General features: G+C 46.7%; 1 protein-coding gene across 2 annotated transcripts in view; it reads right to left on the bottom strand.

The window, feature by feature from the left end:
• The window catches only part of CLN5 (CLN5 lysosomal BMP synthase), a 224,334-nt gene that overhangs the window by 189,145 nt on the left and 15,030 nt on the right, over window positions 1-20,159 (bottom strand). Inside the window, exon 1 of one of the 2 annotated variants that reach the window (XM_086934854.1) lies at window positions 367-607. The exons of the other annotated variant lie outside the window; for it this stretch is intronic. Coding sequence (XP_086790980.1) covers window positions 367-479 — 113 coding nt within the window. The 5' untranslated portion in view covers window positions 480-607. Of the gene's footprint in view, window positions 1-366; window positions 608-20,159 lie in introns of those variants that run through there. 2 annotated transcript variants of the gene reach the window in all.

Below are 20,159 nucleotides of genomic sequence, written 5' to 3' on the forward strand. Positions count from 1 at the left end.
CCATGTTACCTGTGGCAGTGTGATAAAGTCCTGACGTTTTAGCCAATGGCATTTTGTGCCCTTAAACGTTTACGCCCACAATTTTCAACGAGAAAGCGAAACTACGTGTCTGAGAACGCACAAGTACTGGTGTTGGTTAAATAAATTTGCGGAAAGTGCTCCTCCGGGCCGTTTGGCACCTGTAATATTCTTGCAGACTGAATTTAGGAGAAAAAAAAGTCGCACTGTTTGAAGAGAAGCTCAATGTGCTTTGAATCTTTTGAAAAAGTAAGCACCTGTAACCTCAGCTTCATTTATACACTTACCTAACAAACCTAAGGGTAATGAATAAAAAACTTTCAGTACCGTGCAGATGAATGTACTCACTTGTACGGCACTGGCCAGCCATGCTGAGTAAATGTTCCAGTCTTTTCTCGTGCACAACAAACCACAGCCAGTAACAACACCAAGCATGTCAGAAAAATCATAGTGCGACACATCCCCCGCCTCTGGGACTTCACTCCAGACAATTCAGCCGAAATGTTGCAGAACCGCGGACTCCCACAGTTCTGATCTTTTTGCCGTTACTCGTTTCATTTGTTCCTGTTTCCTGTGAATCAGCTGACTGACAGTGAATACATCACATGGCAGGAAAAGATTATGGCTGAAGGCGTTCGTGTGGTCTGGGCTGCCATCTACTGGATATTCTTTATATTTGTTTTAGATCTATTCATTGAAAATATGTAACACATTTCTCTCTCTTCAAACCAGTAAAAAATATAATGTCCACAATTTTCAAATCTATTTAATTTAACTGTTATGCATAGATGCTGGAATTATCGGTGCTCGGGGTGCTGCAACACCCACAGAATAACCTTGCTATGGTTCAGAAGGTGACAGCAATAACGATTCCTTTACATTTTCTTTTTATCTGATAATATTTGCTGTGCTTCAAAGACAGTGATCACATGTTAGGCAATTACTTCTGGCAAATGGCTGTTCAGCAAAACAAGATGATTTTTCAAATTGAGCTATTTTACCTTGCAGGAGTACAGTAGATGTAATTTTTTCTAACACATACTAACATTAAATACATGTAATGAACTGTTCAAAAATGTCAGCCTATATGAGCGGTTTGGAAAGCACAAATGAAGCACACTTTTTGTAATTCTGAAGTGTGTTAAAAACAAAGATTTTAATAGGATCAAAATAAATCAAGACATATTTCCTGAAAACTCGATTTCTACACATTATCTCTTGTGCCCTTTTATTCAGTAAAAAACTGGATGAGCAAATTTAGTGGCCATTTCAAAGGAAAGAGGGCTGTCTGTAAATGACAGTGCGGTAAACATCAAACTTTAGTAATATAGTTGTGACAGTGATTCCCAAAAAAGCACCACCAGCTACATGCTACACACTGTCCTGTTGAATACATTTTCTACACATGTTCTTTTTGTGTGAGGCTTGGAATTTTCACAATCCCTATGACTTCAGTGATGTAACATTGATGACAGCACTCCCACTCTGAAATGTGTTCAAGCAACACTGTACTTCTGATCAAACTTTAGTTAGGGGGGTGGTCTGCCCCGGGCGTCACTCTTTTTGGGGGCGACGGAGGTGAGCAAGTCGTGTCTGTCAACCACAACCCCCGCGAACAAGCCGGCCGCAACCCACCCCCTCCCCAACAAGTTGTCCGTTGGTCACCGCCACCCCTCCTTCCCCCGCCTACCTGCACCGGGCCAAGGGCCGGACTGGCTACCGGGCGTTTTGGCATGCTGCCGATCTGGGGGCCGCAGACTTAGGGGCCGCCCTGGGTGGCAGTAGGTCTGCGCCACTGTTGAAAGCATGATCGGTACATAGGAAGAAGTATAACCACAAAAAAAGTTGACAGCCAATTTATTCTGACTTTTAGATTTTCCCAAGTTTCTCTAGCACTACTCTCAGATACATAAGACCACACCACAGTGGCATCAGTAAACGTTTTCCAAACAGGTGGAGGTATTTGAAAAAAGAAAGCAGCAGCAGGAAAAATAGACCAAAGGAACCGGTTTTTATAGGTTCAAAAACTAGAATCCCATTAGGTGAAGGAGAAAGGGCGCAAGTAACAGTGGTTAAAAAAAATAAAAACACATTTCTCCGGCAATGGGTTTAGGAGTCAGATTGATTGGTTACATGGGTGCTGCTGCTTGGCGCTTGTTAATAGGCAGGGCAAGTGCAAAAACCGTGATTCCACGGCTTTAGCTTTTTTCTGCATAAAGATGAATTTGCTGCATTTGTCACATAATTCATTATCTGCTGCGTAATCAGCAGATTTTAGCCAAGAGCTTGTCTTTAACTTAAATAGATCAACATTTATGAAAATCGATGTGCTGTGGATGTCATGCTCCACCTTACACTTGGTGAAATATAAATGGTCATCTTTGAGGACGCTGATTGATGAATTCAGACATCAGAAGAGGCGACAGGCTTGCTGTGCTTAGGGAAATATCTTCAGCTGACTGGCTGAGGGAAAAGCTCATGTCTTCAGAAGGAAACAAAAAAAGTACATACATGTGTCATCTTCACATTGAAAACGGTCTTCCTTTTCATCATTAAGTCATCATTAAGTCAACTGCAGGGGACATCAGTGCATCTGACCTGCACTCCTTTCTTTCCAGACAAGCTGGAGTTGAGGACCCAGCTGGTTTTCCTCCTTCACATCATTATGTCCTTTCACATTAGCCAACGGATCACCTTTCCTCCATTCGTCGCTCTGCATGACCTCTGGAAGGAGGAAAAGAGGCTCCATAGTGTTTACCACAAGTGTAAGTTGGACAGAAACTCTCAAGACCTCAAGTTCAACTTTGTCAGGCTGTGTCTCAGTCTTTTGTTCTGGACATGGCTGAAGACAAACAGAGAGACTGGGAGACTCACTCTTGTTATGGGTCACTACTGATTTGCTCTACAATGCAGTCTTTTTTCTCTGGGTGTTAATAAAGCTGAAAGATTACCTCTACGTCCCTCATCCTCGACCCAGTCATCACTCATGAGGTATTCCACTAGACAGGAAACAAAACAGGAAACGCTTTTTAGACTCCACCCACCTTCCTGCCAGGTGCTATAATATACCTCACCACTAGAAGCACAACCTGTTTAGTTTCCTGTCAGTGGATACTGATGGGAGACGCTTGGGTGAGTGCTGGGCACTTACCTGCTACGCTTGTCCTGTGGTTTCCCCCTTTGCCGGGCTCTGGGGGTGCTCATGGACCGCCGCAGGATTTTGGGAGCCGGGCTGCTGGGCCTCCTGGACTTGCCCTTGGTGCGGGGGACTTGGGTTGCTGGGCTTCTCGGGTCCCCCGGTTTTCTTCCTGAAAGTATGTTGACCTCTCTTTCCAGCGCGGGCTGTGGATCGGGAAGTTCCTGGTTCCTTCCTGGATTTTCAGTGCAGTTTCATCTGGGCTCCTGTTGCGCTAGTCTCCTTCTTGGTGGGTTTCTAGGATCCCTGTTGTCGCTTTGTTTTCCGGATGCAGCGGGACCGGACGCTTCGCCTTCGTGAGCTCCTCTGCTCATTTTCGCTTGTTCGGGCACCTGGTTGGGCTCCAGCGTACTCGTCTTCCTCCCTGGTTGGTTGTCGGGGCCACTTCACGTCCCCGGGGTCTTGCTGGTTTGACATCATCAGTTTGGGCCTTCAGGCTGATTTCACCTTCTGCGGCTGCTTGATGGGAGCTTATCATTCGTTTCCGCCCCTCCTTATTCCTCGTTGTTTGATGCTACAGAGTCAGCTGATGGGTGAGTGCAGTTTCCTTTATTTGGCGGGAGTTTGGAGGGTTGTTCATTGCCTGTGGTGTGCTTAGGATGCATACTGTGGGACCCATGTCTGTTCGGATTGCTGGTTCCAGAGGTTCCTCCATAACTATGGGGAAGCACCACAGGAAGAGAAAGCATGTCTCTCCTGTCCGGTCTTCCTCTTCTCCTCCGGACAGTGGGGACTCTGCTCCGTTTGCGAAGCATGCCAGATTGTATGATACCAGATTGAAGCGCCTGATATTTGAGACCTTGTCTGATATTCGGGCTTCCAAAAAGTGTGTTGGGGGTCGCACTGAGACTGCTGCTGACCTTTATTCTGATATTTCTTCGTCTGGTTCCTATAATGAGTCTTCCTTGGGTGTGGTGGATCTCAAGGGCAAGTACATTTCCAGGGAACTGTTGCCTGACCTTCTTTCTCATGTTCGGGAGAATATTGGTTTCCCTGATGACTCTGTCCCCAGCACCTCCTGGGACTCTGTTCTGCCGCACTTTCGGAAGCCTGTTGCTTCTTCTTTGCCTATCCACCCCTTTGTGATGGATGTTCTCCTAAAGGAATGGAAGGACCCGGACCATATTACGATGCCCAGGTTTATGTCCAAGCTCTATCCTTTGCCGGATATGGAGGATGCCTTGCCCGATTCTGTGCTGGTGGATTCGATTGTTGCTAGTCTGGTGGCACGGCCTTCTATGGCAGATGAATATATCCTGAAGAATGGAGTGGATAAAAAGATAGACTCTGCGCTGAAGAAATCCTATGCAGGCTCTCACCTGGCCATTCGTTCAGGGGTGTATGGTGCCTACATCGCTCAGTCTTTGCTGGCTGACTTTAAGACTTTGTTTTCCATGATGCAGGAGGGGGGCAGTTGTCCGGATTTGCTGGAGTCTATGGAACGTCAGACGTAGTTCCTTTCGGACATCACCTTTGACTCTGTCCAGGCTTCTGCTCTGTTTTGTGGTTCTGAAGTTCTGTAATTCTCGAGTCTGACTCCATTTTGTTCTGTGCCACCATTTTGTGTTGCCCTCACGTAGGCCTGTGAAGGTAGCCTGGCGAATAAAGTGGCCTGGCCTTCTTAGTCATGTATACATTAACTAGGTTTCTTTTTGACTCTGAAATGAACTGTAAGAAACTGACCTCTTCACCTGAAACTGACCACGCAAAGCCAATTTCCCTGATCGATCTTTGTCTGAGATTGCCAATCAATGTTCAGGACATCGTTAACTTTTAGTTTCCTTGAACATGCTTTATCTTGTTCAGCATCTGTTACCGTTTCTTTTTTATGTTTCTTCATTACATGGGTGGGTTATGCTTTCAATTATAGGTTTGTCCGACTTGTGGAGATTGAAATTGGGACATTCCTAATAATTAACTTTTGGGTTGGGATACTGTAAATTGAGTTTTTGTTATGCAACACTTTGTTTGAAAATGTACCTTATTGGCTAGAATTTTGTGCAGTGAGTGTACATTTATAATGTGAATATTGGGTATAAAAGGAGACGTCTGGCCTTAGTAAAATGAGCAGTCTCCTGAGAATTTACACCGTGATGTATTTCTAGGATCACTGTTACTAGCTGCAGTTAATAAACTTGGTCTCTGATGCCATCCAGAAGTATTCCGTGTCTCTGTATACCAAGACAGGTGAACTCGAAGATCTTAGGCGTGCCCCTGACGCTGCTGGGTTAAACCCCGGTTCTTCAACTGGCGCCCAACATGGGGTGACTTCAGCGGTACTGGTCCAAGCCCGAAGATTGTGAGGAGCCCCGTGAGGAAATTCTGAAGGACGGCCGTCACTTCATCGACCCCTGCATGTCGACGTGGACTGAAGGTTTTTTTTCTGCGAGGCTTCCCCTTTCCGACGGCTGCGAAGGACTGCTGCCCTGACTGTCGCCCTGTCTTGGACCCTCTTGTGATGATTTGTAAGGCGAGACGTTAGACGGTCTTCTGGTGGCATGACAGACATTTTGGTTAAGTATAAGTGGGTCGCTCCCACAAATTTGTTTTGTTTCTTGGTTTGATTCGGCCATTGCAATAGTTGAAATCGAGGGGTTCGTATATTTGCGAGTGTATCATTTTTTGATAACCCCTTGAAGTTTGAAGCAAGACTAGTGAGCTAAAAGATGCCTGGTTTTAGCAAATTTAGGAAATGGTTTTGTTGTAGTTGTAATAGGGATTCCAGATTGGAGGACTCGTGTCCGATACCTCCGGTTGGAACTCCAACTTATGAGCTCTATTCAAAGCATGGTGTAGGTCCCATTACCTTTAATGAAGTATGGGTCCGTTATACAAGGAAATATGGTGTTTTACGATGGCCCAAACATGGTAGTTTTGAATCAGATGTTTTAGATAACCTAGAAGTTGCGCTATTTAAGAAGAAAGCCCCGCCGGCGATGTTTGACTCTTTCCGCCTTTGGCGTAAGGAAGCCAAGCAGCGAGAAATTAAGCAAGCTAAGAGAGATAGGAACGGAAGGAATATATCGGTAAAGCAAGCTGCTAGGCAGTTTAAGGAAGATGAAGAAGATGGTGCGATTGAAGGGTGTCAGATAGACAACATTGCATGGCCATTGACAAATGTTACCCGGCTTTGCCACCTCCCCTTTCAAATCTGACTGAAGACCCTGAAAAGGATCCTTTGATGTCACATTTACTGATATTACCACCCCCTTATGTGCAGGGTGCTACTGCACCTCCGTTACCTCCAGTTGTTGCACCCCTTGTTGTCGTTCAACCCCCTGTTGTCGTTCAGCCACCCGTTGCTTCACAGGTGGTTCTTCCTCCCCCGGCGCAGCTCCCTCCAGGGCCGCCAGCCTTGCCACCTTCCTTGCCTCAAACTCCTTTGCCTTATACTCCTTTATCTTCGACTTCTCTTATTTCTGTCCCTACGTCTTTGTCACCTCAAAACACTTTGTCTTCTGTCCTCATGTCAACTTCTTCTCCTTCTGCTTGGCAACGAATGACTGAGACTGTCACTAGTCTTTTGTCTCCTTTCTTTGGGTCACTGAATATGACCCCTGTTTCTGAACGTAAGCAGAGTCGTAGTCAGCTCCCTGGTCCCGAAGAGCGGGCAGTGTTAGATCTCCTTGCTCGTAGATGGGTTTCGAATACCTTCAAGTACAGTCCACAAGTGGTTATGGATATCTTCCTACAGTGGGAGGCACCAAAACAAAGGTATGTTTTTGATGTCATGTGTACCTTCCTTCGTCAGGAGTGGGAAGATAATGAGTTGTGTTCAATTCCACTGGAATTGCCTCATGTTCAGTCTGAATTTGCTAAAGGGACGTTAGTGGGTTCCGATGTTGAAGAAGCGGTAGAGACACTACCTACTTTTAGGTCTAGATTTCCGCCTCAGTCATTGTTCGAACCTGACCCTTCTATTAGGAGAAAAGTGAAGCAGTATCCTATGAGAGAGGTTCCCCCTGTATGGAGAGAGGCAGTTGTGGCTGATGCCGCTCATGGTATTGCGGCTGCACCGGCTCATTTTCAGTGAGTGTGGGTGCCTATCCCTTGGAAGAGAGCTGAGGTCCTGGCTCTTAAGCAGACCTTGCCTGACCCCCGTAAAAATCATGCTGGTTATTATAAGGAGTTATCTCAGACAGTTGATGCGTGTGTTATGAATTTAGCTGACATAGATATGTTAATGGGTAATGTAGTTCCTCAACCCTTGTGGGCGAAGATCCGTCACGAGGATCTCGCGCCAGAGTTAGGAGATACGTGGGTTAATATTACTGCTGCAGATGGTCGTCAGGTAGGAGGTGCCAAACCTGAACCCTTAGTTGCAGAAATACCTGGTAGGATTATTAATTTAATGAAAACTATGATGCCTCCTCTGTGGGTAAATTGGGACAAGTTAGCGGCATGCAAACAAAAGAAAGACGAGAGTGTGTCTGATTTCTTCACTAGGTTTGAGGAAACATTCATTGATCATAGTGGTCAGGACATGATTACAGAAGGTGGTCAGAGGTTGTTTGTAGATAAGTTTGTTTTTAATTTATTTCCTGAATTTTCTAATAAGTTAAAGGACTCTGAGAGTTCATGGGCTGTTTCTTGTTCGGCCCAGATATTGGCTACTGCACAATACTATGAGAATAGAGATAAAGATGAGAAGGATAAAGTAGAGAAGAAGACTAGAGAATTGAAAACGAAAGTTCTTCTGCAGCAGGCTTATCCGCCTCGCCCTAATCAGCATCAGTTTCAGCAACCCCCACAGTTTCAGAAACTGTTGCAGAAGCCTGAGTCTTTTGCTTCGCAACTCCCGCTAGGCCCTAATCAGTGTGCTTATTGTAAAGAAGAAGGTCACTTCAAGAATAGTTGCCCGATCTTGATACAGCATGCAAATGGTATGTCTGGTCTGAGAGGTCGTGGTGGTTTCCAACAAGTACCTAGGGGTAGGGGACGTGGTACGTTTCCCCAGAATGAATGTTCCTTTTCCCCTCAGAATTCTATGAATTATTTTGACCAACAGAATGTTCCGACCATCCAGTCCGCTCAGTACTACACTGATGATTATTATGTTGGAAGTGAGAGTGCTGGTTTTAATGATAGTTAGGACAGCCATGGACAAAGGGAGGGAGTAGTGTCAGTTCCAGTAGACCAGAGTGGACCTTATGTTAAAGTGATTACATCAGGTGTGGCAGAACATTTTCTTTTGGATACTGGTGCAGCAAAGAGTTCTATCATGCACTCTAAACTCCCCGGTGCACCTTTGTCTGGCTTGACCAATATTTCAGTAGGATTTTCTGGTGCCCCAGTTCGTAACCCGGTTTCTTGTCCTTTGCCCCTTTCTATTGGTCCCTGTGAATTGGAGGCTCCCCTTATTCTAATGACTGGCTGTGGCGAGAATCTGTTGGGTTTGGACTTGTTGAAAAGATTGCATGCGACATTACATTGTTCTCCTTCTGGAGTACATCTTACAGTGGGTAAGAAAGTGATTTCCCCGATGTATCTGTCTAAGGATCGCCTTCCACTGGAACTGTGTTCTCTCCCTGATACACTTTGGGCTACAGGTCCCAATGATGTTGGTCTCTTGTAGATTCCACCCTACGTTGTTATCCTTAAGTCGAATGCTAAATTACCTCGCATTCCTCAGTACAAAATTTCCAGTGATGGCGAAAGAGCTCTTTTAGCGATTATCTATGATTTGGTTGAGAAAGGTGTTGTTGAAGAGACGAGAGGTAATGTGTGTAACAGTCCTGTTCTGCCTGTCCTTAAGCGTACTGACTCTTCTCAGCCACCTGTGTATGGGTTTGTGATCGACCTTCGAGAGGTCAATAAGATCGTCGTGCCACAGTTTCCTGTTGTCCCGGACATTACTGTTTTATTGACTATGATCCCTGTCTCAGCTGCTTGGTTTTCTGTTATTGATCTGAAGAACGCTTTCTTCAGTATTCCGATTGCTGAGGAAAGTAGGGATATTTTTGGCTTCTCTTTAGGAGGCCGCAGTTTCCGGTTTAAGCGCGCTCCTCAAGGTTATTGTGAGAGTCCCTCCATTTATAGTCAGGCTTTGAAAACTCAGCTTGATACTTTTGCATTGCCTTCTGGTGCTACTCTTATCCAGTATGTTGATGATCTGTTGGTTGCTGCTGATGATGAAGAGATTTGTAAAGAAGTTACTCTTTCTTTATTGCCACACCTGTCTGACCTTCATCATAAAGTGGCACCTTCGAAGATGAACTATTGCCGCCAAGAAGTGACCTACTTAGGTCATCTCTTGTCGAAGGAGGGAAGGCGATTGATGCCCCAGAGCGTATTCAAGCGATTGCCCAACTGACTGTACCATGCACACAGAGAGAGGTGCGTGCCTTCTTAGGTATCACCTCGTATTGTAGACAGTGGATTCCGAATTTTTCTTTGCTAGTAAAACCTTTGTTGGCACTTGCTTTTAAGGACACACCACACCCTCTTCCTTGGTCTGACGAATGTCAGAAGAGTTTTTCTGAATTGTGTGATGCATTGTGTTCTGCTCCGGTGTTGGGTACCCCCGACTACAGTAAACCTTTTACACTTTATGTACACGAGAGAGAAGGTTGTGCATTGTCAGTGTTGACGCAACAATTTGGAGACAAGCAGCGCCCATGTGCGTATTTTTCAGCTACTTTAGATCCGGTAGCTAGGGCGTTGCCTAGTTGTCTAAGAGCTACAGCAGCAGCGGCTGTTTCTATTCGACAGTCTACTGGTTTGGTATTGGATAATACATTGATTGTGATGGTCCCACTTGCAGTGGATACCCTATTGAATAGAACGAAGACTCAACATCTTACCAGTGCGCGTTTGTCAGGTTATGAGTTGACGCTTTTGGCTAGCCATGTGCGCATCAAGTGGTGCAACACATTGAATCCAGCTACATTGTTGCTGATTTTTATAGAGACAGATGCTCAGGAACAGCATGACTGTTTTCTCCGGACAGAGGAGGAAACGAAGGGTAGAGTTGATCTGAAAGATACTCCTCTTTCGAATCCTGATGGTACCCTATGGGTAGATGGTTCGTGCTTTAAGCTTCCGAATGGAGAGATGACTGCAGCATATGCTGTCACAACTTTGCACACGATTGTTGAAACAGCACGTATTGCACAGAATTCAGCGCAAGAACGGAGTTGACCGCATTGACTAGAGCGTGTGTGTTGTCAAAAGGAAAGAAAGTGAATGTTTATACTGATAGCCAATATGCATTTGGCGTGGCTCACAGTTTTGGTCGCTTGTGGAAAGAGAGAGGATTTCTTACTTCCCATGGTACGAAAATTCAGCATGGACAATTAGTGAGTGAACTTCTTGAATCACTTACTTTGCCGACCCAAATTGCGATAGTGAAGTGTAGTGCTCATAAGAAGGTTATGGATGATGTGGGTCGAGGGAATGCGTTTGCAGATGAAGTAGCGAGAGAAACGGCGAAAGATGTGACGAGTCGGATGTATGTTGCAGGTCCTGCCAGATGGGTTGTGGAAGGAGGAATGTGTGAAGATACAACAGAAAGTGTAAAGATGATTCAGGCAGAAGCTACTGAGAAAGAATTGAGTATGTGGAAAGGGAGTACGGGAATGTTGGATTCAACAGGCTGTTGGGTTGAGTTGTCAGAGCACCAGCAATGGTTGTTGCCAGTTGCATATGTGCTTCCGGTGGTTACTATGGCTCATGGGTTGGCTCACATTAGTTCAAAAGGGATATGTAAGTTGTTGGCTCCAGTATGGCAGAACTGTGGAATTCCTAAGTGTGCTGAGAATTTGGTTAAACACTGCATGATTTGCTTGATGCATAATCCTGGAAAGGGAACCCCAACTCCAGCGGGTCATTTTGCTCCTCCAACGTATCCGTTCGAGGTGCTGCAGATAGACTATATTCATATGGAAAGATGCAATACCTTGAAGTATGTCCTTGTGGTTGTTTGTGCCTTTTCCAGATGGATAGAGGCCTACCCCCTAAAGGATAATACTGCCTTGTCTACAGCCAAGGTTTTGCTCAAAGAATTCTTTCCCAGATATGGCTTGCCGAGGATGGTATGGAGTGATAATGGAAGTGAATTTGTGGGTCAGATTATGAAGAAAGTATGTGCGGGTCTGGGTATCAAACAGAAATTTCACGCCGCGAATCACCCCCAGTCAGCAGGCCTGGTCGAGTGCTATAATGGCTCTCTGAAGCTGAAGTTGTCCAAGGTGCAAGCGAGCTCTGGTCTTACATGGCCCGATGCCTTACCATTGGCACTTTTGTCTACGAGAACGACAGTACATTCTCGCGTTGGACTTAGCCCATACGAGATTGTTTTTGGACGCCCGGCGAATGTCTGGGGTGTGCCGAGGCCTAAGAAGTACAGTGATATCGAGTACCCTATGTTGGTTGACTACTTACATGATTTGACTGCTAAATTGCGTGTTCTTCACCAACAGGTCCATGACACTTTGCCTTCAGTTTCTGTAGACGCAGGCCACACGATTCAACCTGGCGACTGGGTTCTAACCAGGAATTTCCAGAGGTCAAAGAACTTGGAACCAAGATGGACCGGTCCATACCAAGTCCTGTTATCAACTCGGACTGCTATTAAGGTGTTCGGCAAGAAAAACTGGATACATGGTACCCATTGCAAGAAGATACCTTTGCCCTTACCGTACGATAAGTGGGTCCGGGAAGGTGTTGCCGATTCCGAGAGTGAAAGGGTTCCGAGATTTGTACCTTTTAGCGATGCACATCTGGAATGGACTGAGTCAGAACGTGCGGATGATGAAGTTTTGCAAGAAGCTGTGCCGTCATGTTTGAGACTTGATACTAAGTACCCAGAGACACTCTTTCAGCATCAAACTGTGCCTGGTAAAGAACGCTACAACTTAAGGTCTAAAAAGGACAAATGAAATCTGAATTTTTTTGTGAATTACACTCTTTCAGACAAGAGACTATTTTTCTTTTTCTTTTTCGAACCACCATCCGGGTTCAGCTGCAGGGCTGCGGTATAAGACTTAAGGGGTGGCCTGCGTATTGATGAAAGGTCTGCGGTTCTAGGGACGTCTAGGACACCTGGACGCACACTTGAGTGAAGAAGGAAAATTGGCGCGAGCAGCAAGTTAGAGGATGGAGTCTGTTGTAACTGAAAGAGATGTTGAGAGAATAGACCTTAAGACAAGATTTTGCACATTGATACATAGCAAATGTTTTATAATATTGTGCTTTTTGATGTTTTTAAGTATCACATTAGCTTGTGTGGGTTGGACTGTCTATGCTACACAACAAACATCTGCACCCACATCCCAACCTATGCTTTCTTTCACTACTGTTTCTTTGCACCAGTTTTATACGTTACCTGAACATGAACAGACAAGGAGATCAGAATTGTCAACAACTCGTTTATATAGTTGTTGCATCAGCATCAGTTAGTAGTAAATACCACTAATTGTTGGGTTTGTGGTCTTATGCCTCATACGACAGATAAAGGTATGCCATATTTAGTTTTGCCTTTTTCTTTTAATGGGTCTGTGTGGACCTTTCAGACCATGTTTATCTATGCAAATGAGGTATGCCCCTTATGTTCCCTTAAAGATAACTCGAGCAATAATGCCTTAATAAGGGGAATAGTAGCTATGATCCGAGATATTGATGCATATAATGCTATCCCTAAGGACGAGGTGCAGGCTTACGTTGGTTGGAACGTGACTGGATATAGTACCAGTTTGACAGAGAAGGAGAGACAAAAAAGGTCTCCCCCCATTTGGATTGTACCCCACCGAGGCCATTTCTGTTTGCAAGGTAGTGGTCGGAATCCGAAAGCTCAGCTAGGTAAGAGTGTGTGTGCTCAAACCTATGTCTATTCATCTCGGACTTCTCCACCGTTTGTGCCAGCTAAAGGCACATATTTTGTTTGTCATGACAGAGCCTACACATGGTTGCCACCTGATATTTCAGGAACGTGTTATGTGGCGTTTCTACGTCCCCCTACATACACTACTGCTTCAGACTATCATAGAACGAGATATGGTAGAGGTGTCTTCAATCAGGAAGATACTGCAGCACACGAAGTAGGAGATTTCTTCAAGGGCTTCCTGCCCTTTTGGGGTCCTATGATCAATAGTAGGCATATTCGACAGCTTGTCCGCGTTGTTGAAGCTACTATTAATGAGACAGCAGGTGCTCTTAGTAATGTTACAGCTGAGCTTCAAGAGGACCGCCTTATGACTTTGCAGAACCGTATGGTATTAGACATTATACTTGCAGATCGAGGAGAAGTAGGTAAATTGATTGGATCCAGTTGCTGTGTTTACATACCAGAAAATGCCCCTACAGTGTACCAAGCCATCTCTAGGTTATATAACATTTCTGAGTCTATCCATGTAGACGAAGGAGACTGGTCATTGACTGGATGGTTTTGGGTACTGCTGTCCAAATTGGGATGGGAGATTCTGACATTCCTTGGTATGGTTTTAATCATCCTTTTCTCTTGTTGTCTTTGCATCCAGTGTGGTCCCGCCATTTGTAGTCTTTGTGCTACTATGTGTGTTCAGAGACCTGTCCCGAGAGAAGTAGAGAATAATAAGATGATGCTATTGCAACACCTTAATGACCTAATGAATATCGACATAGACCTAGATTCAGATTAACATGAGTCTTAGGTTATTGCCTACGTAATGGAAAAGGAGGGTCTGAGGTTCTGTAATTCTCAAGTCTGACTCCATTTTGTTCTGTGTCACCATTTTGTGTTGCCCTCACGTAGGCCTGTGAAGGTAGCCTGGCGAATAAAGTGGCCTGGCCTTCTTAGTTCATGTATACATTAACTAGGTTTCTTTTTGACTCTGAAATGAACTGTAAGAAACTGACCTCTTCACCTGAAACTGACCTCGCAAATTCAATTTCCCTGTTCGATCTTTGTCTGAGATTGCCAATCAATGTTCAGGACATCGTTAACTTTTAGTTTCCTTGCACATGCCTTATCTTGTTCAGCATCTGTTACTGTTTCTTTTTTATGTTTCTTCATTACATGGGTTATGCTTTCAATTATAGGTTTGTCCGACATGTGGAGATTAAATTTGGGACATTCCTAATAATTAACTTTTGGGTTGGGATACTGTAATTTGAGTTTTTGTTATGCAACACTTTGTTTGAAAATGTACCTTATTGGCTATAATTTTGTGCAGTGGGTGTACATTTATAATGTGAATATTGGGTATAAAAGGAGACGTCTCGCCTTAGTAAAATGAGCAGTCTCCTGAGAATTTACACCGTGATGTATTTCTAGGATCACTGTTACTAGCTGAAGCTAATAAACTTGGTCTTTGATGCCATCCAGAAGTATTCTGTGTCTCTGTATACCAAGACAGGTGAACTCGAAGATCTTAGGCATGCCCCTGACGCCGCTGGGTTAAACCCCGGTTCTTCAGTTCCTCTATTGCTGCCTGTCGGAACTTGCTGCTGCGTGGTTGGAAGACGGATGCGGCTCAACGTTCCATGGCTTTGAGGTTGCCATTTTCTGGTACTCATCTTTTTGGGGACGCTCCAAAGGATAGGCTGCATAAGGTCATTAAGGAGCAGAAGCATTCTTTGTCATTCCGTCATCATCCTTCTCGTAAAGGTGCCTCCTTCTCGAATGCCCGGTCCTTTCGCCAGCCTTCCAGGGTTCAGCAATCCTCGTTTAAGGGCCAGCGGGGTGCTGGTAGGTCCTTTCCGAAGAGGTTCCAGAAGAAGCCCCCACTGGATGCGGGGTCTGGCGCGCAGCATTCCTGACTATGCTGTTCCTGTGCCCGGTCTCGATGGTGGTCCACCTGCGGTTGGTGGGAGACTGCAGCTGTTACTCCCTGCTTGGCAGCTGACGACCTCCGACCAGTGGGTGCTGGTAGTTCTTTCTGGGGTTACCGGATAGAGTTTTTGTCTCCTCCTCCTCCCTCCGGTGTTGTGGCGACTTCGACGCCTTTGGCCACGTCTCGCCGTCTGGCCTTGCTGGAGGGTGTTCGGGTTCTGTCCGACAAGCAGGCGAATGTCCCTGTTCCCCTCTTGGAACGTGGGATGGGGACCTATTCCACCGTCTTTGTGGTTCTGAAGGTCACAGTGGGTTACTGGGTGGTCATTAATCTTCGGGCCCTGAACTTATTTGTGCGGAAGATCCCATTCAAAATGGAGACTTTGCAGAAGGTGATTCCCTTGATCCAGGAGGGCTGGGTGTTCACCTCTCTCTATCTCCAAGATGCTTACCTCCATGTTCCACTGGCGTTGGGAGATCAGCGGTTCCTGCGCTTCTGCCTGGAGGGTCGTCACTGGCTGTTCTGAGTCCTTCCCTTTGGTCTCCGGTCCACCCCCAGGGTGTTCACCAAGGTGGCGGCTCCCTTGGTGGCTCACCTCCATCTCCTAGGGGTGTCTGTGTTTCCATATCTGGACGACTGGTTGCTCCAGGCTCCATCTCCGGAGGTCATGTCTCGCATCTTTCCTTGACCATGCGTATGCTCGAGGATCATGGATTTCTCATCAATTTGCCGAAGTGTCACCTGGTGCCTGCCACTCGGAGGGCCTTCATCGGGGCCATTTTCGACTCCGTTCTGGGCAAGGTGTTTCTCCCGGAGTCCAGGATTCTGCGTCTTCAGTCGTTGCTGAGGAGGTTGTTTTCCCAGGGTACAGCTCCTCTCCTGCAGTGGCTGGTGGTTCAGGGTCACAAGGCTGCCACTATCTTCACAGTGCCCTGGGCCAGGGTTAATCTTCGGCCACTGTTGTGGCATGTTCAACGTTGGGTCCGCTTTCCTGTCCGGGACTTCACGGTTCCTGTGCCTATGTTTCTGGAGTTAGTGGCTGCTCTACAGTGGTGGCTGGATTCTTCGAATCTGTCAAGGGAATGTGGATCCGTCCCCCGCCCCCTTTGGTGTTGACCACGGATGCCAGCACGTCGGGCTGGGGTGCCACTTTGGGTCCTTGGGCTGTACAGGCTTGTTGGCTTCCGTCGGAGTCACACCGGTCGTCCAATTGGAAGGAACTGTCCGCTGTGGGGAGGGCGCTTCCCTCCTTCCTGGATCGTCTTCAGGGGTGCAATGTCTTGGTGAGATCGGACAACACTATGACAGTGGCCTATATCAACCACCAGGGCAGTACCCGCTGTCTTTCCCTGAACCTGGTGGCCTGTGCTATTGCGAGTTGGGCGGAACTTCATCTTCTGGCCCTGTCTGCTCTGCACATTTGGAGTGTGAACAACGTGGTGGCGGATTCCTTGAGTCGGAGGTTCCCATCCTCTTTCTCCCTGTGTCTCGCCCCTCGGATTTTCCAGTTGCTCTGCCGGAGGTTCGGGACTCCGGTGCTGGACCTGTTTGCCTCCCAGTCCAATGCCCTGCTTCCCTGTTCTGCTCCCGGTCTCCGGAGAGTGGGGCTTGGGGGTTGGATGCCTTGTCGATCCTATGGCCCCCTTGGTTCCTTTATGCCTTCCCTCCTTTCCTCTGATTCCTGCTTTCTTGTTGAAGGTTCAGCGGGTGGGGGCTCAGGTGGTGGCTGTTCTCCCTTATTGGCCGAGGTGGTCCTGGTTTCCTCTGCTGCTGGGTCCGGCGGTGGGTCCTCCGTGGATTCTGCCCCACTGCCCGTCTCCCCTGGGGTCCCCGTCTCCCTCCCTGCTGGTTACTCTCACCTTGGTGGTCCTGAGGTTGAATGGCTGTCTCTTGGGGTCCGGGTTTGCCGGACCACCTCATCACTGTGATGCAGGCATCTTGTCGGAAGTCCACTTTGGCCTCTTATTCCAAGCACTGGGCTTCTTTTTCTTCTTGGTGTGCTGCCCTGGGCCTGTCTCCTGCCTCTTGTGCTATTTCTTCTGTTCTGCAATTTATTTTGGATGGCTTTCAGAAACACTATGCTCTGTCCACTTTGAAGGGTCAGTGGGCTGCTGTTCGGGCTTTTCGGGATCCGGCTTCTCTTCTGCCTTCGGATGGGTTGTTGGTTTCCCGTCTGTTTCGGAGTTTCTCTCTCTCTGCTCCTTCTGTGCGCACTTCGGTTCCTCCTTGGGATCTTTTATTTGGTTTTGGGTGTTTTGCAGTCCCCTCCTTTTGAGCCTTGGAGTCCATGGACCTAAAGTTCGTGTCTGTCAAGGCAGCATTTTTGGTTGCTGTTACTTCTGCGAGGAGGTTGGGTGAGCTTACGGCCTTGCGTTGCTCTCTCCGCTTTTGCGTTTTCTGGACGAAGCGGTGGTCCTCTCTTTGGATCCCGGGTTTCTGCCTAAGATTAGTTCTCATTTCCATTCTTCTCAAGAGTTGGTTATTTCTTCTCTCTGTCCTTCTCCTTCCTCGCCTTCTGACCTCTTGCTCCATTCTTTGGACGTGAGGCAGGCCTTGTCTGTTTATGTTCCTCGATCTGCTGAGTTTCGGTCTTCTGACTCCCTCTTTGTGACCTTTGGTTTGGCTGGTAGAGGTAAGGCTGCCTCCCGTCTCACTTTGGATCGCTGGATTAAGGCTGTGATCTGGCTGGCTTATCAGGGCTCTGCTTTGGCATGCCCCTCTGGGATTCAGGCGAGGTCCACAAGGGGTGTGTCTGCTTCGTGGGCTGCTTTTCATGGGGTTCCCCTTGAGGAGATTTGTCGGGCGGGGACTTGGGCATCCGAGTCCACCTTTGTGAAGCATTATCACTTGAATTGGGCTCTGTCTGGTCGGACCAATTTTGGTTCTGGTGTGTTGCAAGCTGGGGGGTTCCCCCCTCTGTCTGAGTCAGTATGTTATTAAACATTTCACTTGCTGCACTCCTTGGTGTCTGGTCTGTTTCAGTGTGTGGTGTGCCAAAGCCATTAGTGGGGGGTTGCTTTGGTAGGCCTCATGAGTGATGACTGGGTCGAGGAGGAGTGACGTAGAGGTAATGCTATGATTACTTTAGGTAATCCCCATTACTCTTAGTCCTACTCGTCCTCGACCCAGTCATGCTTCCCGCCCACCCTCCCTTTTCCAGGCCTTTGCTGCTTGGTATGTCAGGTTGTGCTTCTAGCGGTGAGTTATATTATAGCTCCTGACAAGCAGACACCAACTCTGGTTATCCAGAGGCTCTTCAAGTACACTGTGGACCACTCCCTTCTTGGTCTAGAAGTTGGGACTGGAGCAAAGTGCAGTGGTTTGAATCACACTTTTATACGGTAAAGCACCTTCACCCCGCATCCGTGACCCCGCATGCTGTCACAACGCGGTTGTTATAACGACTGCCTAATGACTGTGTTGTGACAATGCATACCATTACCCCGCAAGTCGTTACAACGACTTGCGGAGGGGGGAGAAGGTGTTGGATTTAAAATCCAACACCTTCCCTAAAGTCCGCACAGACTGGAGTTGTAATAGTAAATTTTACTATTCCAACATCCAGCGCCCCCCCTCCGCAAGTCATTGTAACGACTTGCGCAGTAATGGTATGCGTTGTCACAACGCGGTCGTTGTTACGACCGCGTTGTGGCAGCATGCACAATAATGGTACGTGGAGTGAAGAGGCATATTCCTTTTATACACATTTACCAGACAGATGTGCTAGATCCACTGTCCCGAACTTGAAAAAAGGATTGGGTTGGTTCTTCTTTCATGTGCTCTTCACAGGCTGCTCTCAGGACACAGCCTTTGTGTAAATTGATGTTTCTCACTGTGTAGCACTGAGGCTGCCTCCAAGCAGGTGCCCCCAACACACAAGCACAATGAATTGTGTTTTCTGCACTTGGCTGTCATACATGGGCATCATTTAGGGGTCGGGAAAGCAAAAGACACAAATGATGGATGGAATGCAGAACAAATCAAAACATTCACCCCCAGTCAAGAGATCTGGGTTAAATCAATTGTTCTTTTGCTCACTATGCCTCCCCAGTTTGGACCCAGTCTTATGCAAATCAGTCTTGACCCTGTTCCTTATGGGGACAGTCCAGCCCGTACTGCCAAGCCAGGTGTTCCCTGGACTGAAAACAAGCATCCATCATTTAGGGTTCACAGCTGCGACCCCTGGCTTGCCCCTTACGACTCCTAGCGCTGCCTTTGTGACCCCTGCTTCAGAAGTGCCAAGTTTGGTGCCAGGAGCACACAAGCAGCTCGTCTTTATGAACTTTGGTTGGGGTGCTACTTTCTTTGTTTTCTGTTAATTTTTTATGACACTAGTAGTGAATAATATTTTATTATTCACTATTTGTGTAATATAGAATGGATTACGATTACCTGGAATATGACACACCCTGGCAGCTGAGGTGAGTAAAAAATGCTTTAAAAAGTGAGTTGGGTGTATGCTTGCGGGTAAGAGTGTGTTTATATGAGAGCAGGTGTGTGCATGTGTGAATGTGTGTGTATGTGTAAACATGCAAGTGTGAGTGAAAGTAAAGGTTAAATGGCATGCGATATGACTTCTGTAGTGAGCCACGCGGCCTCCACTATGCATTGTTGCAAATGCAACTCCCTGGGCCGGGCTCAGACTGGGGATATAAATAAAGAGTGACATCAGCGCTCGTGGCTGGCGGGGCAGATGAACTAGAGAGTGGTTGTGTGTCTTTTACTCTTGCCCAGCGGTAACAGGCCTACTCTTAGGGCTGCAGCTCCATTGACCCTCATTGCACTATTTGACCATCCCAATTAGTGCACATTTCCCATAGGGGCCTCATCACAACTTTCATTACCCCCGACAATTTGGGGAATTGATGTTTATGCTGTCATGGGCCTTTCTGAAGCAGTAATCAGGCACATATGACAAAATTATAGGCCTAGCATATCAACTCCTCATATTGAATAACAGACACTGCAGTCTGACCCTTCACTCCTATCATCTATCAAATTGCAGTGCACAGGAATAACTAATCAGAAGACCCTTGCTAACAGATTCTTCATGGATTTTCTAAAGGTATCTATTTTCTCTATCTTCCTTACTTCAGTAGCTGGTTCTCCATGCTCCAATCAAGGGAATGCAGGCAATACACCTTCACTTTATGTTAACAGTCGCCATCATCCATCTTTTGTTATGCTAGGGGGTA

The sequence above is a fragment of the Lissotriton vulgaris genome, chromosome 8 (assembly GCF_964263255.1).
Source record: "Lissotriton vulgaris chromosome 8, aLisVul1.2, whole genome shotgun sequence".
Lineage (NCBI taxonomy): Eukaryota > Metazoa > Chordata > Amphibia > Caudata > Salamandridae > Lissotriton > Lissotriton vulgaris.